The 27,341-nt window shown below is 44.2% G+C and overlaps 4 protein-coding genes across 4 annotated transcripts; all 4 read right to left on the bottom strand.

Moving 5' to 3' along the window:
- Positions 1–1,136: 1,136 nt before the first annotated feature.
- LOC21401955 (21 kDa protein) lies at positions 1,137–2,194 on the bottom strand. The gene has a single exon (XM_010095360.2). It carries the CDS (start codon positions 2,177–2,179, stop codon positions 1,550–1,552), a length of 630 nt encoding a protein of 209 aa, XP_010093662.1. The 5' UTR covers positions 2,180–2,194; the 3' UTR covers positions 1,137–1,549.
- Positions 2,195–5,867: 3,673 nt separating this feature from the next.
- LOC21401954 (pectinesterase inhibitor 7) lies at positions 5,868–6,834 on the bottom strand. Its single transcript, XM_010095359.2, has one exon. The coding sequence runs from the start codon at positions 6,692–6,694 to the stop codon at positions 6,047–6,049; it is 648 nt and encodes a 215-aa protein (XP_010093661.1). The 5' UTR covers positions 6,695–6,834; the 3' UTR covers positions 5,868–6,046.
- Positions 6,835–7,486: 652 nt separating this feature from the next.
- Positions 7,487–17,010, bottom strand: LOC21401953. The gene is made up of 9 exons (XM_024163862.1): positions 16,856–17,010; positions 16,616–16,762; positions 16,400–16,497; positions 15,799–15,871; positions 15,637–15,697; positions 15,336–15,421; positions 15,150–15,239; positions 8,637–8,706; positions 7,487–8,058 (listed from the first exon to the last, which is right to left on the bottom strand). The coding sequence occupies exons 1-8, from the start codon at positions 16,955–16,957 to the stop codon at positions 8,644–8,646; spliced, it is 720 nt and encodes a 239-aa protein (XP_024019630.1). The 5' UTR covers positions 16,958–17,010; the 3' UTR covers positions 7,487–8,058; positions 8,637–8,643.
- Positions 17,011–26,232: 9,222 nt separating this feature from the next.
- On the bottom strand, positions 26,233–27,195 carry LOC112091070. Its single transcript, XM_024163852.1, has 2 exons — positions 27,028–27,195; positions 26,233–26,826 (listed from the first exon to the last, which is right to left on the bottom strand). Exons 1-2 carry the CDS (start codon positions 27,193–27,195, stop codon positions 26,233–26,235), a joined length of 762 nt encoding a protein of 253 aa, XP_024019620.1.
- Positions 27,196–27,341: the final 146 nt, after the last annotated feature.

Here is a 27,341-nt window from a genome sequence, read left to right as displayed (position 1 = left end):
TATATATATATATATATATATATATATATCAAGAAACTTTTTATCTCATATATAGGCTTATAATAACATGTACCTCCAATTTAATTAGTTGAAGCGCAAAAGCAACTTTTCAAGTGCTTATAACAACTACCTCTATGTGAATAATGAATGCCTCAATGGTATATATGTCTAAATCCAATATTAATTATTGTGGTTTATACGTGGATTTCCGTGCATTAAATGTTATCCTTTTGGGCTTAGAGTGTTCTGAACAATACACCCATTGGATTTTAATTAGTTCCTACTAATTTGGACTTTGGTTTTGGGCTTGATAAATGAAGCGTGTATCTTTTGTATTTCTTTAGATGACACTCTTTTGAACTAGGATGTAATGCACTAATATTTAATGTCATGCAATTTTTATTTTAGTTTGCTTGATAGCTGATTCCATCTTTCACATTATTATTATTTGGCGTGTAATCAAATTGATCTCTTTGATCTCTTCTGGTTTGTGAGTTTCATGAATGATCTATTATAGTCACAGAGTCAGTCAAAACTAAATAACAGTTTTTGTGTTTTTTCTTAACCAGTGGTATGGAAACTTGCTTCATGAGATTGACAGCAATATATGTTTAAAGGCTTTTAAGCTTTTATAGCTGGAAGACTCTGATTATGTTGGCAATTGACATATATGTATAGGCATGTCATGAATTGTTTGATCTTTAAGTTGCATGGACAATATTTCATATGTCTCCATGAGTAGCTCACTCATGAAGTCCTACTAGTATATGTATATATATATATATATATATATTATATGGTCCAATTGGGACAGAAATTAAATCTGATTCTAAACAAAAAAAAGCCTTAATTATATATACGGGTGATTTAGACGAATGCCACTATGTTTTTGGAATTCAAATGTACATTTATTTATTTTTTTTTTGGAAAATTTAAGTCCAATTTGCACATCAAAGTAGTACATATAAATCACTAAATTTCAAAAGTAGTTTATAACCAAATTTACACAATTATACGAGAAACTTGATCAATACATTAATTTACGTGAATAATACAATACAAGCACTTCTTCAAGTAAAAGGCTAGTTATATACAATTCACACATAAACAAATACACAAAAAGATTACCTCTAAAGACAAAATCTAAAATTACGTACATACTATACTACATACAAGCATACTTTCCAAATAGAAGGCTAGTTATTGCACGCTTACTAATAACTTTTACCATCATTCTCCAAATTCTAAATCTATTACCAACAATCTACATATAAATTCCCTTAAAAAAAAGAAAAAAGAAAAAAGTCCACGCATAATTAATACATATATACACATACATGAGAACATCTACACACTTAAGCACAATAATTAAATTCTTGACGACTAATTTATGCCAAAACAATACTATCTAATAATAACATACCCGCACACCTTGTAGATAATCATCATCTGCCTTGGCATGACCAAAAGGGTACTAGGTGAAATTCTTTCCCTCGTCTTTTTTTCCCGAGAACCAAACAGAAAAAATCAACCAATAAAGCCAACGACTTCAGCCTTGATCACCTGAGGCATAGCTGTTCACTAGAGCCAAAGAATTGCTCGTCAAACGACAAACCTTCCTTGCATGCCTAAGAACACTGTCCTTCACTTCTTCATCCATAATATTGTCGTTCCCTTCAAAGCCATCCATGCAAGTAACACAGTTGGTCAAAGCAGCACTAGCCCAGGTGAGTATATTACTGATTCCAAAACTGAAGTTCTCGCTTGCCAGCCGACGCATTTCCCTCATCGACCCTTGGAGCTCGTACGACGAGTCGTCGATGAGCTCTATGCAGTCACGCAGGGCTGCAGATTCCGCGGGGTTCAAGCCCTGGGTTTTGGACAATCTGTTCAGTACAACTGATGTCGTTTCGGTGGCTGCAAGGGATACGTTGAGAGCGGTTTGGGCTAAGACTTTGGGGTTGGTTTTTATTTTGGCTGCGAAGATTGAGAGAGATTTGTAACATAGCTTGGGATATCTTGTGACATTGCATGATGTTGTTATGTAATTAAAGTAGGTTTTGTTAGGGACTAATGTTGGTGTGGCAGAATAACATAGGTTTGTGTGGTTGCAGAGTTGGAGAATAAGTAAAGCTACAAGAACATGAAGAAAGGCTGAAAGTTTTAACATATAGTCCATTCTTCACTAGATTTTTTTTTTATTCTTTTTTTGATTTCTTGTGAGAATGTTTTGGGAAAACTTGGAAGAAGGGTTCCTATTTTATATAAAAAGGATTGGGGTTCACTGTTCCCACGTTTTGGGACCCAAGAGAAAAAAGGACATATAAAGTCGATTGATATTTTTTCATGTATGGTGTAAAAATATATATTGTAGACACATTGCACAATTTTGAACCGTTAGATTTCCACCAACATCTAATAATTTTTTTATTTTTTTTAAATAAATTCTTATATATGGTCCTGACTGTAAAAAAAAAAAAAAAGTAACTGATTGGGGGTTTTTTTTTTTTTCCACATATTCTACACAAAAAAATCATTAAAATTTAGTGCACGAATTGAAAACGACATAACATGATAGCCAAAATTCGAAGCAGAAGCAAATTTCAAAGTTACTTGTGTGGATGACGCAAGGTTTTGATTAATGTTCAAAGTATTAATGAATTTAAAATATTAACGAAAGGTCATGTATAAATAATAACGATCTTTCCTTGTATAAATATCCAATAGCTGCTCCTAGTTAGAGCGTATACAATTAACTTTGTCTAATTAGTCTCTTACTCAAGCAAAATGGGCAACTTCCTTGCAAAATTTAGATTGCTATTAGGAGTAATAATAATCCAAACTTATTCTTATTCAAATCAAATAGGCAACTATAATTTTATACTTAATTATATGGAATATTGATTGGTTCTCTAATTCTTTTCTCATAAACGAGGTAAATGCTACACGACAAGCAAAAGATATTCGATTGTTGTACTCAAAAATAAAATAAAATAAGATTTTTCAAGTGTGCTCTCCTGAACAGAAAAATGTACATATCAAATACATTAAAGGCCGTAATTTCTTAGAACATATTTTTAAATTGCGTCATATGTCGTATCTTGGTGAATTTGATATCACCTTTGATTCATTCGATATTGACCTAAACAAAAAGGGAACAAAAAAAGAAAAAAGAAAAAAAAATGTGACATTTTATGCTTAATTAGTAGGTCAAGACATGCATGATCAGAGGATCAACTTGGCCGCTAATGTGAATTAATTCGGCACTATTGGTCAAGTCAAGTTCAAGTATCGAATCAGTCCCACCTGATTACCTTTGTATGGGTCATTTGGCAATTCAAGTTGATAGGACAAAAAGTTTATCAAAGCTGCTGAGCCCTACAAGAAAATTTACAAAGGGACAACTTTATAGATGTGGGATTTTATTCACTAACAAAGTAGTATTATTAATGTAGCTAGGAGACCCTATAATGTTGCTTTTAGACTCTCCACTTTAAAAGGGCTGGGGCGTCAGATAAAGAAGGGCTTTCATTTGCCTCTCTTTTTTCTTTCTTTTTTTTTTTTCCTCAGATGGTTTTGCATGCATATGCCCAAGAGTGATCAGACATGAGAATATCTCAGATAACTCCATGTGGCCTCTCTTTAGGTCCTGTCTTATACCAACTTTAAAAAAAATAAAAAAATAAAAAAAAAATAATTCTTTGCAGTTGAGCTTCACATGGTCCACAAATCAGTGATATCACTTTGTGCCGGCCTCGATTTATTCAGCTTTAATGAAGCAAGTGCTTCAGCTTTGCTCTCGCATTTGGCTTTTTCCTATGATAGAAGTATTAAAATCCGCTGAATATAAAACTGTTGTTGTTGTTTTTTTTTTTTTTTTAAAGGAGAAATATAAAACTTTTGTTGATGCCTCAATACAAGAATTCCGATATTTTACTACCAAAAGTTGGTAGCAGAACCCTTAATTTTGGTAGTAAATTGTTTTTGTTACTAAAAACTTTTGGTAGTTAAAATTTGGAAGTGGAAAAGTTTTACTACTAAGTACAAAGAAAAATTTTTGAATCGCCTCCTAACTGATTAAGTTTTTTAAAGAAATTGTAATTTAATATGGTATCAAAATAAGACATATTATGTTCAAACTTCTTAGTTACATTCTTTATATCCTCTTTAAAATTATAAGAACGTGTTGAGTTGCTTTAATTTTTTTTCTTTTTTTTTTAATTGAGCTTTCTAGTTAACATGTAATCGCACTTTTGTCTGTTATCGACTTACACATAAGTGGGAGTGTTTGATGTAAAATTAACCAGGCTTGAGTTCGAAGTCTATAGTATATCAAGCAATTCTAAAAGAGAGAGACAGAAGTATTTTGTTTAGCATATAATCAGTGGCGGATTTAAGTACAGCTCAGTGGGATTTTTTTGAAAAAAATGTTACCTTTAAAAATTTTAAAATTTTACATTTAAATCTCTACTGAAATAATATATGCCCCCACTAAAATAAATATATTTTCTTATATATCTCCACTAAGATAATTTATTAAAAAAAATTAGTGTATACACCCACTGAAGTGAAAAGTTGGTTCCGCCACTGCATACAATACTGAATCACATCCTTTATAAAGAGATTCATGAGAATTAATACAATCTGATCAGACGTCTAAAAATGTAATACTCTTGAGGAAATTACTGTTGCAAAATGAAGGACAAAATCTTGAAAAATAAAGAAGGAAATTAAATAATACTAACGAATTACAGCTAATAATACTAATCACACGGATTACAGTTAATAATACTAATCACGGAGAAAATAGAGGTAACAGCTGGGTGCATGTATTTACTGTATTCGGTGGTTAATGTTTGGTGCCATAATTTGTGACCTTTCAATAATTACCACGTTTTTTCTCTTGATCACTACTCACGTGACTCTAGGAACAATTTCACAGTCGTTTTTGGCTGATAGATATATGTTATTACAGGGATGTATCAACTTTAATTTAGACATATCGCAAAAGGCTTTAAGAAGATAAGCCTCTGAATAAAGTATTCGAGTCTTTTTATGTTTTGGTGACTACAGTCAGATTTGGTGGTCTGCAGGTAGAGGCAGCAGCCCTAAAGTTGGACAAACATAAGTGATGAGCAGTATATATATATATATATATATCAAATGGGAAACGACTCTTTTCTTAAATTAAAACTACTTTTTAAATAATTATTCCGCGGAATGCGGCCTAATTGTAGCGTGATTATGCTTAGTATGGCCCATAGATTAGGTATTTGTCGTATAAATATCATAAAATGTATCTCTAAAGAATATGATTCTGGAGTATAATAATTATTTTAAAAGGAAAAAAAAAAGAGAGAGAAGATTAAAACTTTCCCTTATTCAATACTAAGCGAAAAGAACTCATACATTAAAGATGGACGAATATGATAACGAAAAATACTTAATGAAACAAAAAGATCTAGAAACAAACAAACAGAAGCTATTCTACTTTGGCCCGAAAAAGAAAAATACTGGTTAAGGTGCAGATTATATTTTGCCAATTTTTTGGATTTCTCCTTAAACATCACTTTGTTTATATATACATGATGTATATGTGTATATATTGTAATTCGTTTTGAACACTGAAAATGAGCGAAACCGTTTTTTCATTTATATTCTACCTTTTCTCTTCATGTTTTTCCTGACTGTGAAAAAGAAGAAGAAAACAAAGTTGGAAAACTAGATAAAGTAAACCACAGTCAAGCAGGCAAAATCGTGGTTAATTGGTTGGGGTGCTCTGAGCTGCTAAAAGATTAACTGACTTGAAAATAGCAGTAGCTAGAGAAACCAAGTCCGAAAATATATATATTACACACAAAACAAAACCTCGGTACAAAAAGCTTACTTAATTTCAAGACTTAAAGTATGTTACACGTTCACATCAAAATAAAAAAACACAAACCAGATTACATAAGATCGCCTCACTCTATATAGTCATACATATGAAGTCAGATTTAAAAATCTAACTAATAGTAGTAGTGAAAAAGTAGTATTTTGAATGTAATCAAGGCCGTTCATGATGAGCAGGCATGGAATTAGGCCTGTGTTTGGAAGCAAAGCGATTAACCAAGGCAAGAGCATTACTAGTGACTTGAGCAACATTGACCACTCTTCTCCTTATAGCGGCCTTGACATTCCCATCCATGAAACGCCCAGAAAAGCCATCAAGACAAGTGTTCTCGTCAGTCAGAGCAGCGCTAACCCATGTCTGGACATTGCTCATGTGCCACACAAAGTCCTGCTGCCCCACTTGGCCGAGCTCCCGAACCGAGTGGCTAAGCGTGTTAACGGTGTCCCCCATGTTCTCTATGCAGTCCTTCACGGCTTGGTACTCCCTTGGCTTGATCCCTCTGACCCTGGTCATCTTTGACACCAAGTGTGAAGCTGATCTTGCCCTGGAGAGGCTCACCGTTAGGGCGGTCTGCGCGAGTTGTCGCTCGCTTCGTCGGATCTGCTTTGCGAAGGCTGAGAGGCACTGGACGCAGAGTGCAGGGTAGGATGTGGTTTTGCATGACGCTCTGATGAAATTTGTGGGGGTTGATGACTTTGTGTTGACTGATCTGGAGATTGTATTGGTAGATTTCGCCACATTAGCTGCCATGATCAGGACTACAAGGGTTGAGAGGAGGAGTGAGATGCCAAGTCTTGCCATTTCTGATTTGGAGAGATCCGGTATCGGTATGGATACGAGTGGTGGTCACACGGTATGAAATGAATGTGTGTGGAAGTTTCTATACGTATATATATTATGCTAATTCCTTGTTATTCTCGTTCCATTGGTGGGTCCCTCAATTTCTGGGGATTGAGATTGGAATGACATTTTTGGGGATTGAGATTGGGAATACCCCGTTTTTTTTTTTTTTTTTTTTTTTTTTTTTTTCAATAGCAAAACGCAAGTTAAAAAAAGTAACGCTTAACAAACCTTACTTTTTATTTTGGACTTTGTCATAAAATACAAAACTATCTAATTGATAGAACACGATTCTTAAAAAATAAATAAATAAAATGAAAAATGAAACGTGAGCGTAAGGTTTACTTCAGAATCTGAAATCTTCTGTTCTACCACATGTAGTAATGATAACATAAACGTACGGCTAAGTAATCCGTTTAAGCTCCACCAAAGATGCTGTGTGCTTCATTATAATCTATAAGGCCAAGCATACGAGACAAGCACAGTACTGAAATGCTGCTCAACGGTAATAAGTGCAACAAATATTATAAATTCAGGTAATAAATGTATATTTATAGCAAGTTGTTCTGCAATTAAAGAAGACGACCTTAAGGACAAACGAATTTGTTGTTTCACAGCTAGGAAAACTATATATATATATATATAGTTTTTACTGCTCTGGAAGTATGAAAATAGGCCAGACCAAGGAGAAATTTAACGAAGGCTATGGTCCCCTTTGGTACTGATCCTTGTGGGATGGTTCTAGACACTTTCTCGCGTGGCAATATATATCTCTTCCTTGATAAAATAACACAAACTTCGCAAACTTGCTAAAAATAAAGTAGCCTGTGGCCCCAATTACATGCACCTTCCTAGTAGATAAGGACGCAACAACATAATAAATAGAATAGTGACACGACTCTCCAAGAATCATATTTACAAAGCTTTTGCGGCAACAAAACTAGTTTTACTTCCTTTCTAGTTTCAAGGTAAGAGATAATTTTTCCGAGCGCAAAAAAAAAAAAAAAAAAGAAAAAGTATATAGGATTGATCAACTTACCCATCTATGGTTAGGTTGGCCCCTCCAATACCTCCAATACATCATAACTTTACCTCTACTACCTCTCAAGCTGAGACATGATTGGGCCCACTCCAATTTTCTCCATTGCTTGCCCATAACTCAAATTTTGAATTCCAAATAAGTTTTCATCTTCAAAGTGGACTTGATGTAGCTCACACAAGTTACTTTTTGTTATTGAACATTATATGTGAACTTTCCCAAAGCTCAAGCTTCTTGTCTACCAGCACAGAAGTCTTCAACAGCTGCCCATCATGCACTGGTCAGCCTACATATTTTACAAAGCAAAAGAGGCTTAGTGCAATATATTGTATTTATTGAAATTAGTGTTATTTCAGTGCTTTCCAAATCAGTGACCATATTCTGCATATAGTTTAATCTTTTTTGTTCCTAATGAAAATGATTTGATTTTTGCTGAGCATAGAATAAATTGTTCCATTCCATGCTGCGTCGACTATGAAAAAGACACCCGAGCATTGAAATGAAATGAGCTATCTGTTAGGTAGTAGTCAGATCAAAAAATCAGTCCCTCTGCATATTTCAGATTATCATCCGTCGACCATAGGAACAAAAAATGATTTTTCAATCATCACAATTGCCTGAGGTGAGATAGAGAAACTAGAGAACTATTCTACTGTGATTAAAGAAAATATGATTTTAATATATGTACTTTTGAACTTCAAAACATGTTTATGATATAACAATCCTTCAGTTCAATATATATATATATATATATATATATATAACAATCCTTCACTGATTCTGTCAAAAACATGAACTAGTGAATTTGACAAAACAGCAACATATGACACGAACCAAAGTGACCAGAAAGATAATATACATCACCTGAGAACTAAACTGTAATGTACTTCAGCATAGCTCCTCGAACCTTTTCCATGAATTCAGCTGCTTTTTTCTGCAAGTTGGATTCATGTGAATGTAAATAGCTCAGTGGCCAGTGCAATATATAGGAAAGCTGAAATTAAAAGTATCTTTCAATCATGAGAGGACTAGCAATAAGCCTCAAATCGTTTTCCTTCAATCCGTCCCGGATTGCTTCAAGTAAGCGACACCTAACATACGATTCTATATAAAGTTGTAACTAAAACAAGATATATACAGGAGTTTTGCATGTCCATGTGAAGTTGGAAAAGGGTAAAACTTTAGGTAGTAATATGTTGGACTCCGAGTACCTGCAACACGAATTCACACACAACAACACAAGAACACCACAGATAGACTACTGAAGGATCCTCAACCAAAGGATCCAATTCATTAATTGTCCCTGGAACAACCACGAGCTCAGCTCGGCCAAGAATACAAAAATGGTAAAAACAATATTCTCTCAACGTGTCTCTCTCTCTCACTGATTCCCCCTTAAGAACCCCTCAATCCGTTGTAACCTCCCTACTCTCTAGGCACTATTCCCTAGCCTAGCCTAACTGCCTATAATCCAGCTCAGCAACTACCGCACGCACTCTCATCCCTTCCCCAACCGAAGACGTTGCGAGCTCCTCTAGAATACATCCGTTCATATTTATTCTTCCTAGGCTCGGGTGTAACATTACTCCCCTCCTCAAAAGAGACCTTGTCCTCAAGGTCGAAGGTAGGGAAATGGAATTGCAGCTCTGCGACAACCTCCCAGATAGCGTCCTCGATGTCCCGTCCCTGCCACTTAACCAGCACTTCCTTCACCGACTGCCCCCTATGCTTCCTCAGCTGCCCTTGCAGCAAACTCTCTGGAAACAGAGGTTCAGGGATGTCTGCTGCGGTGTCCACAACCACTGGTTCCTGCGAAACCGCACGCCCCCGACCACCTTTTTAAGCATCGACACATGAAAAACCGGATGCACCCTGGACCCCTCTGGTAGTTGAAGTCTATAGGCCACTAGGCCTACCTTGCCGATTACCTCAAAAGGGCCATGATACTTTGGGGCTAACTTGTTGCTGGTGCGCCGGGCCACGGTACCCTGCCGATAGGGTTGTAGTTTCAGCCACGCGAGCTCCCCAATCTGAAACTCCCGTTCCACCCGTCGTTGATCCGCATAGCGCTTCATGCGTTCCTGCGCCCGCTCCAAATTGCAGCGTAGTTGTTTTAGCTACTCATCTCATTCCGAAAGTTGCATATCCACTGAACCCACTGCGGTTCTGCCCCCTGTGTAGCGGGCCAAAATAGGGGCAGCCCGGCCATAGAGTGCCTGGAATGGTGTCACGCGAGTAGCACCATGGAAATTGGTGTTGTACCAATATTCCGCCCAGCACAACCACCTGCTCCAATGCCTCGGCTAGCCACTGGTGAAGCATCTCAGATATGCCTCCAAACAACGGTTAAGCACCTCGGTCTGACCATCCGTCTGGGGGTGATATGCCGAGCTCTGCGTAGGGTGGTCCGTTGGAGACGGAATAGCTCTCTCCAAAAATGGCTAGTGAAGATCTTATTCCGATCACTCACTATACTCCTGGGCATGCCATGAAGGCGCACCACTTCCCGGCAAAACACCTTTGCCACCAACTTCGCAGTGAACGGCCGCTTAAGTGCAATGAAATGTGCGAATTTGGTTAAGCGATCCACCACCACGAAGATGACCTCATGCCCATTGGATTTAGGCAGCGCCTCGATAAAATCCATCGAGATGTCCTCCCACACTGCCTCGGGAATGGGCAGCGGCTGTAGTAACCCGGCCGGACTCGTTGACTCCACCTTGTGTTGTTGACAAACCCCACACTCGGCGACAAACCGTTGCACATCCTTTGCGATACCCGGCCAATATACGTTAGCGCTAATTCTCTTGTACGTCCTTAGAGTACCGGCGTGTCCCCCAGTTGGAGTTGAGTGAAATTCCTCCAATAACTGTTGCTTGAGCTGGGATCCCACTGGAATTACTATCCGGCCCCGATGCAGCAACACCCCACTCTCCACTGTGTAATGGCTGTCTTGTGCCTCCCCGCGGCCCAACTCCTCCTTAAGAGCAAAGCTTGGCATCCGCGGCTATCTCTTGCTCTACGACCGCCATGTCTAGAAATTGGGGTCTCGAGATAGCCAAGAGCTCCCCTCCTAGCGCCCATCCACCCCGTCGAGACAACGCATCCGCCACAACGTTCTCTCTTCCGGCACGGTAGTGAATGTCAAGCTCAAACTCCATCAACTTTACCAACCACTTTTGTTGCGCCGGAGTACTAATCCGCTGTTCCAAAAGGAAACGGAGAGACTTTTGATCCGTACGTACCACAAATTTCCTGCCAAGGAGGTAAGCTCTCCATTTATGGATGGCCAGAACCAGGGCCATAAGTTCCCTCTCGTAAACCGACTTCGCCATTGTGCTAGGCGACAACCCCTTGCTAAAATAAGCCACCGGTCGCCCTTGTTGCAGTAGGACTGCCCCTATTCCAGCCCCTGATGCATCCGTCTCCACCTCGAAAGTGTCATTGAAGTCGGGTAGAGCAAGGACTGGGATCTCTGTTCCTCCGTTTGAGTTCCTGGAATGCCCGCTATGCCTCCTCCGACCAAGTGACCTCTCCCTTCTTTAACAACTCCGTCAAGGGCCGTGCTATGGCACCGTAATCCTTCACAAAACGACGGTAGTATCCCATCAAACCAAGGAACCCTCACACCCCTTTTACTGTGGTTGGGGTAGGCCATTCCACCATGGCCCGAATTTTTCCCGGATCTGCCGCTACCCCTTTCTGGGAAATGCGATGTCCCAAGTATTCCACCGACTCTTGGAAAAACAGACTTTTTTTCAGGTTGAGCACAAAACTCCCTTCCTTCAACAGCCCCAAAACGGTGCATAGATGGCCAAAATGCTCCTGTGGGCTGTGACTGTAAATTAGTATGTCATCCAGAAAAACTAGAACAAATTTCCGAAGTAGGGGTTTGAACAACTCGGTCATCATGGCTTGAAAGGTAGCCGGAGCGTTCGTGAGCCCAAAAGGCATAACCAAGAATTCATAGTGCCCCTCATGCATCCGAAATGCCGTTTTCTCAACATCTTCCCGCCTCATGCGTATTTGGTGGTAACCACTCTTTAAATCGAGCTTGGAAAAGCAAGATGCTCCGTGAAGCTCGTCCAACAATTCTTCGATTATAGGAATTGGAAATTTGTCCGGCACTATCAACTTGTTCAATTCCCGATAGTCCACACAAAACCGCCAACTTCCGTCCTTCTTGCGGACCAATAGCACCGGACTCGAATATGGGCTTTGGCTGGGTCGAATAATCCCTACCACTGTCATGTCGGCTATTAAGCGCTCTATCTCATTCTTATGTGCGTGGGGATAACGATATGGCCTGATATTTAGGGGTTTTGCCCCCGGGTGTAGTAGGATGGCATGATCCCCCGTTCTCGACGGTGGTAATTCCAATTTTCCCGAAAACACCGTTCCATACTCCTTTTCCAACTGCTCCACAAAAGGCTTCGTTGCCTCGCCATTCCCGGCAGTGGGAGAAGGAGCACTCTGCCACTGTATCATACAACACTCTTCGCCCTTCCTAGCCATTTTGGCCACGGCGGCCACCGAGATAGACTCGCGGGATAACGCCGACACCCCAATCAGTCGATGTACCTTCCCTTCCAGTTCGAACTCTAACCACATATGTCTAAAGTTCGCTTTAAAGGTGCCCAGCTGTCTGAGCCAACCCGCTCCTAAGACTACATCCACCCCCGGAATTTCAAAAGGGTATAAGTCCAGTTCAAACTCTAACTTAGACACTTCCACACACACTCCACAGCACATGCTCCCAATTGTCACGCAGTAACCATCACCTACCTTTACTTCCGGAATCGGGAGCACCGTCAATTTTAATTCCCTAACCCTGTTCCAACTGATAAAAGAAGAATTTGCCCCACTGTCGATAAGAATGGTTACCTTTTTTCCATGTATGTGGCCGTACAGCTTCAAGGTGTCGCCCCCATTGATTCCCGCTAAGGCCTGCAACCTAAGGTCCGGTTGGAGGAGCAGCAACCCATCTTCCTCCTCAAAGTCGGTTCCGCCACGGCCTTCCTCCGGCGGTGTCGCCTTCTTCTCAGACTCGTCCTCCTCTTCGGGCGCCGTTTCGAGCATCCTGAGCGTACCGGTCTTGCACCGGTGGCCGCCCGCCCACGGCTCTCCGCACCGGAAACACTCCCGATTATCCTTCCACCGTTGACGTTCCAGCTGTGCCGGACTTGGGCCACCGCCGCCCTCTCTCAGTCCCGGTCCAACAACTCTGTGGGTCTGCTCGTATGAGGGACGCGGGTTACTAACCAGGGCTGTTCCCCACTTGTTAGTTGCCAAACGACCTGTCATTTGGTGATGTGGGCTGGGTTGGAACACGTGGTTTACTCTTCCACGTTCCACGTGTTCCCTGGGCCTTCATTTTGTGCTCCAGCTGCAGGCCCAGTTGGATTGCCTCGTGTACACTCCTAGGCTGCCACATCCGGACATCATCCTGCAGATCTTGACTCAGCCCATTCAAGAAAATTCCTAAGGTAGTCGCTCGGTCCATTCCTCGGATACGGGCTGACAATTCTTGAAATTGTTCCCCATATTCCGCCAACGAGCCCAGCTATCTCAGGCCCACCAATTGCTCCTGAACGGATCTGAATTCTTTAGGCCCAAAACGCTGCCCAAAGGAGAGTTTTAGCTCCTCCCAGTCCATGCCCGGTTCCTCCTCCATGACCCACTCATAATACTCCCATGCTCTACCTATGAGGTAATCTGCCACCACATGGACCTTAGCATCGGGTCAGATCATATGGACCCGGAAGTAACGCTCCGCCCGTCTCTCCCATACCGGCCACCCCTCTCCATCAAAAGGTGGTAAATCCACCCGAGGTGGGCTGCCCCCTAATCGCCAGCGCTGGGGAACAAAGTTGGGAGGTTCACCACCAGCCCAAGGCGGCACTTCCTCTCCTGTCCTGCGATGGTCTCCCCCGAGCTCCCAGCGCTCCGGACCGCGCCTCCTCTCCTGATGGTAACGGCCTCCTGTCCAAGCGGCTGGTTGCTCTCTATCCGGTGTCGCCCCCTGAGGTCGCAGCCCATCCGTTCGCACCGTGTAGTGTGGTCGCCTGGCCGGGGGAAAATCTGCGGAAGTCAGATCCCATGGTTCACTTTGCCCTGCGACGGCGTTTGCCTCCTCTGCTCCGGTGGCGGAAGCGGTGGCCGCCTCCTTCCCTCGTTCCTTCATCGCGGAGTCCAGCTTCTCGCGACTGAAGCTCTCGAAGCCCTCCTTGACGAGGTTAGTCACCAATTGAGGTAAGCCCTTGAGGCACTCCTCCAGTCGGTCCAACCCCGTCAACTTCTCCGTTAGTTCATCCAACTTCTTTTCCAATTCCTCCACCTGATCACCGCGAGTAACCCCCTTCGTCATTCTCTTCTCACCCAGACCGTGGATGCTCTGATACCAAACTGTTGGACTCTGAGCACCTGCAACACGAATTCACACACAACAACACAAGAACACCACAGATAGACTACTGAAGGATCCTCAACCAAAGGATCCAATTCATTAAGCATCCCTGGAACAACCACGAGCTCAGCTCGGCCAAGAATACAAAAATGGTAAAAACAATATTCTCTCAACGTGTCTCTCTCTCTCACCGATTCCCCCTCAATCAATATGCATTGAATGAAGGAATTGGTCCATTCCCTGGCCAATATTGGGTAAGCGCGTTCACGGATCAAGTCATTTCATATATGATGTTCCCCATCCCGATGACCCGCATACGATGTCAATGAGCGCTAGGAGAAGGAAGGGGACAATAGCACCGCTCGCTTCGCTTTGAACAAAAAAAAGAAATCATCGCAACCAAAAGGACAATCATTTGTATTGAAATCCGTTCGATAGGAGGTATAGGATGGAACCGAATCCGCTTCGCGAGGGTCTCGCCCACAAGCACCCCCCGGCTCAGGGGGGACCAGAAAAAGCCTTTCGTTTGCGCAACTAGTCTTTATAAGTAACAAGTATTTTCTCTCTCTCTCTTTGACACCTCTGGGGAACGACTCGGCTAGCTTTGAAGAGAAGAAAGAGGGAGTAGGAGGTGGGATTTGCATGGCAGGTTAAGAACCCCTCAATCCGTTGTAACCTCCCTACTCTCTAGGCACTATTCCCTAACCTAGCCTAACTGCCTATAATCCAACTCAGCAACTACCTCACGCACTCACATCCCTTCCCCAACCGAAGACGTTGCGAGCTCCTCTAGAATACATCCGTTCATATTTATTCTTCCTAGGCTCGGGTGTAACATAATAGTATGATGCCAGAACGAGAATCTGAATTTCATACTTTCCATGTTTTCTACACTCTAAAAATTGTCAGTGTTTCAACGTATACTACTTTACAAGATGATGAAATTAAAAGGCTTTTGAAACAGTTATTACCTGGTTGCCCCTATGTGCATTTGCTATGTTTTCATCAAGAAGGGTCAATAAGGATCTATTAAGTTCATTATTCTCGACCATCTCCAGTAACTGCAGTATTAGGAAAAAAATCACATCAAATATGAAGGGAAAAATTGTCAAAAGAGTTTAATTGATGTCTCGAGAAGCGAAAAGAGGAGCACGTACACTTGCTTTCACATCCTTTGATGTCAAAATTTTTGCTAGATTCTCCTTAGCTTTTACGAGTTCGGTTTGCATCTTATCATACGCTTCTGGAGAGGAGTGTAGTGGCATTTCAGCAAACAGGTACAAAAGTTTACACCAAAAAGAAAGATGCTAAATATCAGATATGGTGATTTTCACAATTGGTTTTTCAGTTACTAGTTAGAAATTGGCATGTAAAATGGCTCCCAAAGTCTAAAGTGTGAATTTTGCAAAAACGAGAATTCATAGGATTCAATGACAAGTTTTTGGGCTCCTAACAAACCTGTCCCTTCCAGAAGGGCTTTCTGCAATGCTTCCAGCTCGATCACTCTATCCTCCACATCCTAGGAAAAGCATCGATAAGAAAAAAATTTTGTATCGGTAATCTTCTGATCAAACCATCTCACACATGATCTAACTCATATATACAGTTTCACCAAAGAACCTCAGTTTTAGAAACCGCAAAACGAAGCTGACCCAGCTCTACTTGTAGGTGTGAAAAAAATTCCTGATCCAATCTGCAGTCACCGTATTTTCTCTCAGCAATTTTACGGACGAGAAGATAAAGATTTTTTATATCCAATAAATTAAATGGCAATAAACTTACTTATGAAAATTGGAAAAAAAAAAAAAAAAAAAAAAAAAAAAAAGGATGATATAGATAGGATTTTTTTTTTTTTTGGTTCCACTTGAGCTTTTCACATTTAAGTTTCCCAAAATTTTAGAGTCTCGTCTAAAATACGCAGAAATGAATATAGCAATATCCTCCCTCAAAAAAAGAATATAACAATATCCATCAAGCCAGGAAATAACAATACAATTAAGTAATGATAACACTATTACTTATAGAAAATGACAACAAAATCGATGACTTTCCAATTCAAAAACAGATTAATTAAGACGATAATGCATCATAATAAGAATCAAGTTTGTAAAAATCTGAACTTCCAGTATGACTTGAGCTTTTCCTCATATGAAGTCATTAAAAATTTCTCAAATTTCGCATTCTCTTCCATATTCGCTCAGAAATGAAGTAAAGCACTGACCTTCGCCTCAACCTCGCAATCTCGAACTCCATCTCCTGAGCTTCGGTGTCCAGAAAGTACTCAATAAGCTCCGCCGGAGTATCAGGAGGAATACGAGACTGGAAAAAGAAAAAGAAAAAAAAAAGAAAAGAAAAATCGCAGCAGCCAAACAGCCATTACGAAATTCACAATCACAATATCCAAAAACCTAAAAAACAAAAATCCTCAAAAACTTACTTGACGAAGAGCTTGGCGACGCGCTTTTTCTTCGCGGACATGTTGTTCGAAAGCCTCCCGAGCCTCGGCGTCCCTCTCGAGGCGTCTCTTGAACTCGTTCCGAGCGATGTGGCCCGTCTGCGGTTGCCCGAACAGGCCTTCCGGATCCTTCCTTCGAAGAAACAACGAAATTGAGAATAATTTTTCAAATTGGACGCAGAAAAAAAAAAGCCAAAAAGGCGTGGAATTTCAAAGCAATACCCATCCGATGCAGGAAATTCTTGCCCTTCGGAGCTGGTGAGATTTCGGAGACGTGCGGACGACTGGGATAGTAAAAGCGATGCCGAAAGTAAGAGCGGCCATGGTGGACGAGACGAGAGTTTGAAGGTATCAGACTGAGAGTCTGGTTTTTTCTCTTCTCGGTTTCTGTTATTATCCGTTTTGCGTGGCACGAAAAGTAAATTAACTGTAGTTTCATGGCGGGAAATTAACAACATTATCACGGCCATTATCAGGATCTCCTTTGGGTACCAAAGCCCAAAGCATGAGCCCATTGGACGGGAAGGAGAGGATGCAGGCCGAGAGCAGCCCAACATAGAGTGAGTACGGAGAAAGCAGATGAAAGGTACATCAGTCTATACAGTATATATACACATATATTTATATATATATATATATATTTTTTTTTTAACTGTGAGTCTAGATTTGTATGAATCTTGATTAATATTATTTTATTTAAATAATTATATTACTTAAAAATGATAAATTCAATAGTTCTCTTTTTTTTTTAATATTTCTTTCTTTTTTTCTCTCTTTTGAAGAGTGTTATTATGATAATTATTTTTATTTTTGTTTGCTAAATACGAATATTATTTGCTATAACATTATTATTTTAGAGAAAAAAGATAAATACTTTTTAGAAGTTATGAATTTGAATTTTTCTACTTATTTTTAATTAATATCCTTTTTAACAAACAACAATATTAATGACAAGAGTATCAATTAAAAATAAAATGTAAAAATTCATACTTATATATTTTATTATTAAGTTTAGTAATTTTCTCATCAAATTTTACGATTATCGAAACAAATTTTATAAGTTTCTGACCGCCAAGAAAATAAGAAGTAAATCCTATAGATTATAAAGATAAAACATTAAAATTATTATTCTGAAATATATATATATATATATATATGCGTTTGTTTTTTTTTTATTATTCAGACACCTGAAGTTTTTTATTTTTATAATGTCTAGTTTAATAAAATATCTAGTCCATATATGTTTTGAAAAAGAAAACAATATAATTCCCTCTGGCATAAACGGCCTCATTCACTTTGCGGATTCGAGTTTTCAATTCGAGTTGAGACGTGATATTTTCTGGGAGCTTTTCACTGTAGCAGAAAAATTAGATGTGATATTTTATAAGAGTTTTTTACTGTAGAAACTTAAAACTAAAAATTCGAATCGGTGAAATGAACAATGCATTAATTTAATTTTTTTTAAATCTTCATTATTATTACTGGCTAGCAAGTGAATCCTTAAAATGTGTGACTCAATTTCTTAATGCGTTATATCTTATGTCTGTGCTGGCTTGCTAGCCCCGATCTGCTTAACATCTCTAATTGAACACTTATATACATGAACACTTATAGACAAGATCGTTGAAAAAAAACAACCTTACAATTTTAGGGAGGAAAAGGAAAAAAAAGTGAGGGAAAATATATTCTCCTGTTTGGAACTAATATAAGGGGATGTGTTGACGGTGTTTTTCCGTCAACTCGTGATTATCTCTCCAGAAACAACACGCGTTGACACTCACGGTCTAATTAAGGATTAAGACTCAAAAATAACACAAGGGAGACAACAATTTTATAGTGATTCGGCAATAACTCTTTGCCTAATCCACTTGTGCATGCACTAATATTTCAGTCGGTTACAAGTTTTCTCCTCTTAGTAATGAAATGGTGTCTAACCCCTTTCTGGGTTCTTTTTGCTCTATTTATAGGCAGTTACAAACAACTAAGCCTTCTTCGTTCCCAAGGAGGAAGCCATCTTCCATCCTCGATCTTCGGGAGGGTAGGTGAGTTTTCATGATGACAATCTCAGGAAATGCGGCTAACCCCTCTCATCTGCCGCACGATCCACTGACTCCTGCAGTAGTCGTTGGATTGATGCTTCCTTCCCCGAGTTGATAAGACCGCTGACGGGTCTGACTTGGCAGGATACCTTGACGCAGTGGCTCTCAGAGGTCGAGTCACTACCCTCGACGCCTATCTCCACGTGTGATCTCTCGACATAGAGGGCACCTCAGCTACGGCCACTCCTCTGACGCTAGCGACCGATTCAGGACGGGAAGTCCTCGACGCCTAGCGTCGAGAGAGTGGTCGATTCCTCGACCATGGTGTAACAATTACCCCCTAGGCTGGGACGTCGTGGCGTGACTTTCCTGACTACTCAGCGTCGAGGATGCCTCGTGAGGAGAGCTCTTCTGCGGGTAGCAGCGGCGGCTTGTCAGTACAGTGATTATTGCGGTTGGTTTCTCGGGCAACGGAAACGTCACGTTGATCTTGTCAGCAGCCATGCCCTCAGTTTCCTGGCGCCACGTGGCCCTGGGGGGATGAACCGCAGCCGTTCGATTAGATCCCTCTTCATTACTTTCTCCCTAACCGTTGGATCACGCCTTCTCGAATTCACCGTTGGATGGAACCGAATCGAATTCGACGGTCGAAATTTGGAGTCCTTTGGACTCCTCGAGCGTGTATTTAAACCCCCTGCGAGGGCGTTGAGGCTGCACATTTCCTTGAACGCCGTTACGCTGCCGGATTTTTCCTAAACACTCTTGGTTCCGCGTGCTTCTTACCTTCATCCCCAGATTTACGTCTTCTAACAACCGGTGAGTTCTTGTTCCCTTTTATTTTTGCCATTGTCCTGGTGCCATTGCGGGTAAAACAATGACCCCGTATCAAAACAAGAAAAAATGGGAGAAACTGTGCTCATCTGCCCCGGTTGGCTGTACACTTGGGGCTGAGCTTGAGTTCCCAGCCCCTTGTTCTGGGAACTTTGGCTGGGACCTGTTCTTCGTGCATCTCCGCACAACACCTTGACCTCTCGACCATTAGGACCTAACTTCGCCCTTTGTTTGTTTTCCAGAGCATGTCGCCAAAACAAGCTAGGGGTCGAGAAGTCTCTACATCAAGGGTGAGGGATGACCCAGTCGAGGTGGCGACGACAAGCTCGTCCTCGGACGGGAGTGTGGACTCTCTGCTTCGGCAGGTGAAGGATTACCGCGAGGCGTCGGCCTCCCAACTGTTGGGTGACAATTAACTCCATGATTATCCTATGGAGGAAATTCTTAGGGGTCGACTTAACCGTCGACGAATTTTTGTACTGTTACTCCCTCAAGGCCTCCCCGGACCAGAGGGGGTTTTTCTATTTAGCTTCCTCCGCCAAGTCCAAGCTTCCCGTTCCCCCGTTGGTGGTCAAGAAGACCTCCAGTGCCCATGGGTGGAAGCCCCAATTCTTTTTCATTAGGGGCAATTTCAACTCCTACCCTCTCGACGGCGAGCGTCCCTTGGGGACGCAAACAGTATTCAGTAAATACTGTAGGTCCCCCACTCTCTATACTCCGTCTTGATAGCACCGATTTTGTTCGTCGAGCTTTCTAACGCATTACTTCTTGTTGCAGGTGAAATTATCCCTCGGCCGCGACTCTCTGCTTCTACTCTTGCACGCGTCGAGCGGGTTCTCGCTCTTTCTGAAGACAACCGTCACGCTTCGGTTCTTAACACTACCGAGAACCGGGAAGAATACGGCTTGTCCGTGCTCATCGACACTACTCGACGTCTCGCTTGACGCCCTGTCGGCCCTCCCGCGGATCTCCTGAGTGGTAAGTCATGGCTTTTCTCTCTTGTTCTTGTCTGAGGCCGAGGCGTACGGTCGAGAGGTTCACGGACTGACCCCTTCTTCTTTTTGCAGCTGTGCCGTCAGAGATTAGGTACGCTGTCCCAACGAGGCCGAGGAAGAGAAAGAACAGGGATGAGACTTCGGAACCACCGAGGCAACCGCCTGTTCAGGTCGCTCCCTCTCCCCGTGTCACTAATCCCCTCCCTCAGGGGATGTTCGTGATCGACCCATCCGCCAAGGGGCCGTGGGTTGAGGACTCCTGGGCCCCGGTGGAGGTCAGGGAGTCACCATCACAACAGGCTCGGCGCCTTGAAAAGGGGAAGGGCGTCGAGGAGGTCTCTCCTGTACCTGAGCCGCTGGTGATGCCGGGGTCAAAAGTGGATGACCCCAAATTTGTCGTCACGGACGTCGTGCCGCGGCATCTCCACAATGCTCTGCGCCTTTCTCCCCGCTTCAGCCTCCCTATCTAGGCCATTTACACGCTCTTCCACGAAGATTCCTGGAACTCCTTCGCTAGGAGGAGCATTCTGGAACGCCAACGTCTCATTGTGACGTGCCAACTCTCGGTATGCTCCTCTCCTGCTCCTCGACTTTTGCTTTCCTTATTTGGGGTTCTGTCTCTGCGCTCTAACCTTGTCCCCCCCTTTTCCTTGGTACGCAAGCCCTTGAGCTCGCCCTCCAAAACTATATGGAGCTGGAATACCTGATTCAGAAGGAGGCGGCATCGAAAGACGTCGAGCAGGAGCTCAAGACCCTTCGTGTCGCCCGAGAGGAGCTTTCCCTGAACCTAGAGGTCGAGAAGGCCAATGTGGTGTCTCTTGGGGAGAGCATCACCACCGAGCAGGCCGCCAGCTTCCGGGAGGGCAAACGGCAGGGAAGCTCCAAGGCCGTCGAGGAATACCTCTCGTCCGCCGAGTTCCAGCAGCGGCAGAGAGAAGTGGCTTCGAAGGCGGTCCGGGACTTCATGGCTTCTGAGGAGTTCAGTCGCTTGGTTGACACCAGGTTGGAGTCGTTCAAGGTGTCCAGGGAGCTCCAGGAGATAGTTGAGGGGCAGATGGATCAGTTCAAGTCCTCTGAGGCCTTCAAGGAGCTCGTAAACCAAAGGCTCGACGCCTAGCAGGACTCTGCTGAGTTTGAGGAACTCCAGTTGTCCCTCATGAAGTCTGCTGGGGAGCAAATCCTCGACCGCTTCCGGAAGAAGCGTCCGGATGTCGACCTTGCTTTCCTCGACGAGTCTGACAGTGAGGAGATAGAGGTTGTCGAACTGGACCAACCGGCTGGGGGTGTCGAGCGGACACAGGCTGAGGCTGAGCAAGCGGCCGAGGGCTTAGAGTGGGCGCCGAGAGAAGGCGGCGAGCCGGAGCTAGGGGGCGAGGAGCAGGCCGGCGGGGACAGGGGTGCGTAGTAAAGAGATTTTAGTTTCTCTTTTCTTGCTGTTATTCTTTTTTTTTTTTTTTTTTACAATGGGGCCGTAAAGCCCAGACAATATTTATTTGGTGGTTTGTAACGACCATAAGGCCGAGACAAGTATTTTTGTTGTGTTTTCTTTTTATATATTCATGCTTACTTCGTTCATTCTGTTGTGTGGAGAATTTTTCGCTAAGTGTAGGCTCGACTGTCTTTCGTGAGTTGAGTTTTTTTTTTCTTTTTGTGGGGGGCCTCATGTTGGGCCTTAGTACCCCCTCGCCCAAGCTGAGTTTTAGAACTCGGCTTTGGCGTACTATTGTTGAAGCGTCGACGTAGATGCTAGAATATTAAGTGTAGGAACTTTGCTTGTTGCTTGGGTATGGTTGAGCCGGAGCCCCACCGCCCTTGCAAGTTCGTGAGGGGCCTTATTGTCCCCTCGTCGTCGTCGTATCAACGATTTTAGTCAACGTATCAACGAATTAATCTGGTCGACGTATCGACAGGAACAGTAGACGGTTGTACTCGCGTAACAAGAATCGGTCGTAAGGCAGGATTTGTTAGCTAAGCGTATAACGCGCATTGCTTTTTATTCATGTAGAATTTACAAGTGGCTTTTCAGCTTGTCAGAAAGGAGAAATGAGATAGAATTTACAAGTAGCTAAGAGTAACAAGACATTAAGTCCGTTCTGTCAGGTCGACATTCTCGTGATAACTGGTAGTAGGCCTTCAACTAGTTCGCATTCCAAGTATGCTTGATGCCTTGACCATCGAGCTCTGCCAGCCAATACGACCCATTAGCCATAATTTCTCTTATTCTGTAGGGCCTTCCCAGGTTAGGCCCAAGGTTCCGGAGTTCTTGGGTTTGGTATTAGGGGTTATCACTCGTAAGACTAGGTCTCCGATCCCGAAGTGCTTTTGCTTGACCTTCTTGTTATAATACCTGGCAGTTCTTGCCCGGTAAGCGGCGAGCCTTAGCTATGCGTCCGTGCGCCGTTCTTCCAGGAGGTCGAGCTCCAAGCCCATCAGCTCAGCATTCCTCTCCTCCTCGTACCGGGTTACCCGGTTGGTCAGGATGGACACCTCGACTGGAAGGACTGCCTTGACCCCGTATGCCATCGAGAATGGAGTTTCCCCCGTAGTAGTTCTACTCGTTGTTCTGTAGGCCCACAGTACTTTCGGCAACTCGTCGGCCCATTTTCCTTTGTGGGCGTCGAGGCGTCGTTTGAGCGTGACTTTGATTATCTTGTTGACTGCCTCGACCTGCCCATTGGACTGGGGGTATACAACAGAGGAGAAATTCTTGTGGATCCCTAGTAGTTCGCAAAACTGGCTGGTGTTGTCATTGTTGAATTGCTTCCCATTGTCGGACACGAGAGAATGCGGCACACCAAACCTGCAAACTATGTTGTTCCATATGAAGTTTGTACATTTTTCTTTTGAGATGGTCATTAATGGCTCGGCCTCCACCCACTTCGTAAAGTAGTCGACGGCGACAATAGCGAACTTGTACCGCCCTGGGGTTTTGTGCAGGGGACCAATAAGGTCAATTCCCCACTTGGCGAAGGGCCAGGGAGACACTATAGATGTTAGGTCCTCTGAATGCAGTCAGGGGGTAGGAGCGTACCTTTGGCAGCTCTCACATCTTTTCGCGTATTCGGCCGCATCTTTCTTGAGACTTGGCCAGTAATATCCCTGTCGTAGTACTTTGTAGGCTAAGGACTATCCCCCTGCGTGGTTCCCACATATCCCATCGTGCACCTCAGACAGCACTCTCGTTGCCTCTCCTGCTCTGAGGCACCTGAGCAAGGGCGTCGAGTACCCCTTGCGATAGAGGAGATTGTCGTGCATTGTGTACCTTGCTGCCTGGTACCTCATTTTTTTTACCTCATGCCTATCCTCAGTGAGTTCGCCGTGTACCAAGTACCTGATGATTGGGTCCATCCAGCTCGGCTGATAATCCACCGGCACAACCTCGGGCCTCTTTTCTGTGGTCGGGGCTTTCAAGACCTCCACGGGAACCAGGTCCAAGAGCTCGGCATCTCTCGACGTCGCCAACTTGGCGAGGGCATCGGCGTTGCTATTCTCTGCTCCTGGTACTTGCTGTATGTCGTAGGCCGTGAGCCTCCCCAGGGCTTCTTTGACCTTCTTCATATACGCGGCCATTTTCTCGTCCCGGGTCTGGTATTGGCCCTTCACTTGATTCACAATAAGCTGTGAATCGCTGAAGATGTCCAAGTTCCCCGCTTTTAAGTGCTCCGCTAACCGGAGTCCAGCCAGCATCGCCTCATTTTCGGCTTCGTTATTAGATGCGGGGAATTCAAACCTGATGGCCGAGGTGATCTTGTGTCCCTCAGGTGTGTGTAATACCAGCCCTGCCCCACTATCGTTGTCGTTGGAGCTCCCGTCAACGTAGAGCTTCCACCGCGGTGATTCGTCAGCTTCCTCGACGTTATCCGGTAACCATGTGAACTCTACCACAAAGTCTGCCAGGGCTTGGCCCTTGATGGCAGTCCGCGGTTTGTAGTCGATGCCGAACTGGCTTAGCTCTATGGACCATTTCAAGAGTCGACCGGAGGTGTCGGGCTTTTGTAGCACTTGCCTGAGTGGGTGGTTGGTCAAGACCTGAATGCTATGGGCCTGGAAGTAGTGCCGCAACTTCCTCGCTGTCACAACTAACGCGAGGGCGAGCTTTTCCATCTGGGGATCTCATCTCCGCGTCAAGGAGGCGCTTGCTAGTGTAATACACCGACATCTGCACCTTCTTCTCCTCGCGGATCACCACCGAGCTAACGGCGTGTTCCGAGACCGACAGGTAAAGGCTCAGCACCTCTCCGGTCACAAGTTTGGACAGCAGAGGGGGTTTCCCAAGGTGTTCCTTCAGTTGTTGGAACGCCTGTTCGCACTCTTCCGTCCACAGGAATGGCTTGCTGCCCCTCAGGGTGTCAAAGAACGGTACACACTTATCTGATGATTTTAAAATAAACCGGTTAAGTGCGGCCACACAGCCTGTCAGCTTCTGGACTTCCTTGGGCTTCCTTGGCGATCCCATGTCGAGGAGAGCCTGAATCTTTTTCGGATTGGCCTCGATTCCTCGACTGCTCACCATGAAACCTAAGAATTTCCCAGAGGCAACGCCGAAGACACACCTGCGGGGGTTTAGCTTCATTTTGTATGCCCTGAGGACGTTGAACATCCTCCTAAGGTCCTCCACATGGTCCTCGGTCTTCCTGCTCTTTACCAGCATGTCATCCACGTAAACCTCCATTGACTTTCCTATCTGCCCCGCGAACATCTTGTTGACGAGGCGTTGATAAGTTACCCCGGCGTTTTTGAGACCGAAGGGCATCACCTTGTAACAGTAGAGGCCTCTGTCGGTGACAAACGCCGTGTGTTCTTCGTCGCGGTCGAGCATTGGTATCTGATTGTACCCAGAGTATGCGTCCATGAAGCTCAACAGGTCGTGTCCCGCCGTAGCGTCGATCAGCTGATCGATTCGGGGAAGTGGGAAGCTGTCCTTGGGACATGCTTTGTTCAGGTCACTGAAATCGACGCATGTCCTCCACTCCCCGTTTGGCTTCCTTACCGATACTGGATTCGAGACCCACCTGGGGTACATGACTTCTCGGATGAAGTTGTTTCTGATAAGCTTGTCGACCTCATCCCGCAGGGCCTCGTACCGCTCGGCGTTCATGGGTCGTCATTTCTGTCTCTTAGGCGGGTATTTCTCATCAATGTTTAGCCTGTGACACATGATGTCAAGACTTATCCCTTCCATGTCTTCGTGTGTCCAGACGAACACGTCGAGGCTTGTTCTAAGAAACTCGACCAGTCTCTCGCGGGTCTATGTCCCCAGTTCTGAGCCCACCCTTAGCGTTCTCATCGACTCTCTTTCATCGATGGAGACCTCAATCAATTCCTCGACCGGTCCCGTTCCGGTCTCATCTCCCTGGAACCTTGGATCCAAATCGCACTCTTCCGCCCTGGTTTTGACCATTCTCAGCTCCATCCGTACCTGTGTCGACTCGACGTAGTGGCGGACCGTCTCCGAGTACGTAAGCCTCGACTCGTACTAATTTCCCCGGGCCTTGCCGATCCCACTAGGTGTCAGAAACTTCATCATCTGGTGGTAGATTGATGTGACTGCCCTCAGAGCCCTCAGCATCGGGCGCACTATGACCGCGTTGTATTGGTCGCCTCCCTTCACCATCAAGAATTTTGACATGACAGTCGAGGTGTGTGGTCGGTCTCCAATGATCATGGGCAGCTCTATCGCCCATTCCGGGATGACGCTATCCCCTGTGAAACCGTACAAGGGCTACGCACTGTTTTACAGCCTTACGCGGGGGATCCCTATCTTATCAAGGCAGTCTAAGTACAAGATGTCCACGGAGCTGCCGTTATCGACCAGGATACGGCAAACCGTATGGTTACGGATCATGGCCTCGACGACTAAGGCGTCACTCTGGGAGAAATGTACCCCCTTCGCGTCGGCCTCCGAGAAAGTGATTTCGGCCTCCTCGTATCGCGCTGCCTTAGCCTCGCGTCCGGAGACGTTCATAATCCTCTGGCTGAACTTTTCATTTGCCTCCCGAGCGTACTCCTTCTGTGCGCGTCGGGAGGAGCCTCCGAGGTATGGTCCCCCGAAGATCGTTCTTATAACGCCGATCGGCTCGGGCGGGTTGTCGTGCCTCTGCTCTTCCCATCGGTCGTTGTTGTGCCTGTTGTTGTTGTTCCGTCGGTCGGCTCGGTACTCACTGAGCCTCCCCTCCCGGATCAACCTGTCGACCTCGTCCCTCAGGTCGTAGCATTCAGCCGCAGTATGCACACTCTCGCCGTGAAACTGACAGTACTTGTTTTGATTTCTCCGCACTGGGTCAGACTTTAACGGCGGTGGTCGACCCAGGACTTGGAGGTGGCTCATCTAATGGTAGACGTCTTCAATCCCTATAGTCAAGGGTGTATAGGCGTTGTACCTCTGCGGCTTCGGTCGCTTGCTTTCCCCCTGGCTCGTCGAGGTGTTGCCGCCCCTATTGCTCGGAGCCGGGTTATACCTCTGCTCGGCTTGCACCTGAGGGAGACCTCGGCGCTTCTTGCCATTATTTTAATTGCTCGCCTGCCCTACCTCCTCTTTGGCAGGGGTCGGCGCCTTGCTCTTCAAGGCCTTCTTAGCCTCCTCGGCGTTAATGAACCCCTGTGCCCTCATTAGGAACTCCTGGTAGGTATGGGGCAGTCTCCGGTCGAGGTCCGTGCTATAGGGGATATCCTTCTTCATGCTCGACAGCGCCCCCATCAAGGCCACCTCGTCGGAGATTCCCTTAGTGGCAGCGACTTGCTCCCCAAACGGGGCTATCTAGTCCTTCAGGGACTCATTAGGCCCCTGGTACACCCTTGAGAGGTTTTATTTAGGCGGGACGTATTTCTTGACACCTATGAACT

Source organism: Morus notabilis, unplaced genomic scaffold, assembly GCF_000414095.1.
Source record: "Morus notabilis unplaced genomic scaffold, ASM41409v2 Scaffold3, whole genome shotgun sequence".
NCBI classification, from domain to species: Eukaryota; Viridiplantae; Streptophyta; class Magnoliopsida; order Rosales; family Moraceae; genus Morus; species Morus notabilis.
Note: the sequence above shows the minus strand (reverse complement) of the source record. Positions and strands in the feature narration are given on the sequence as shown.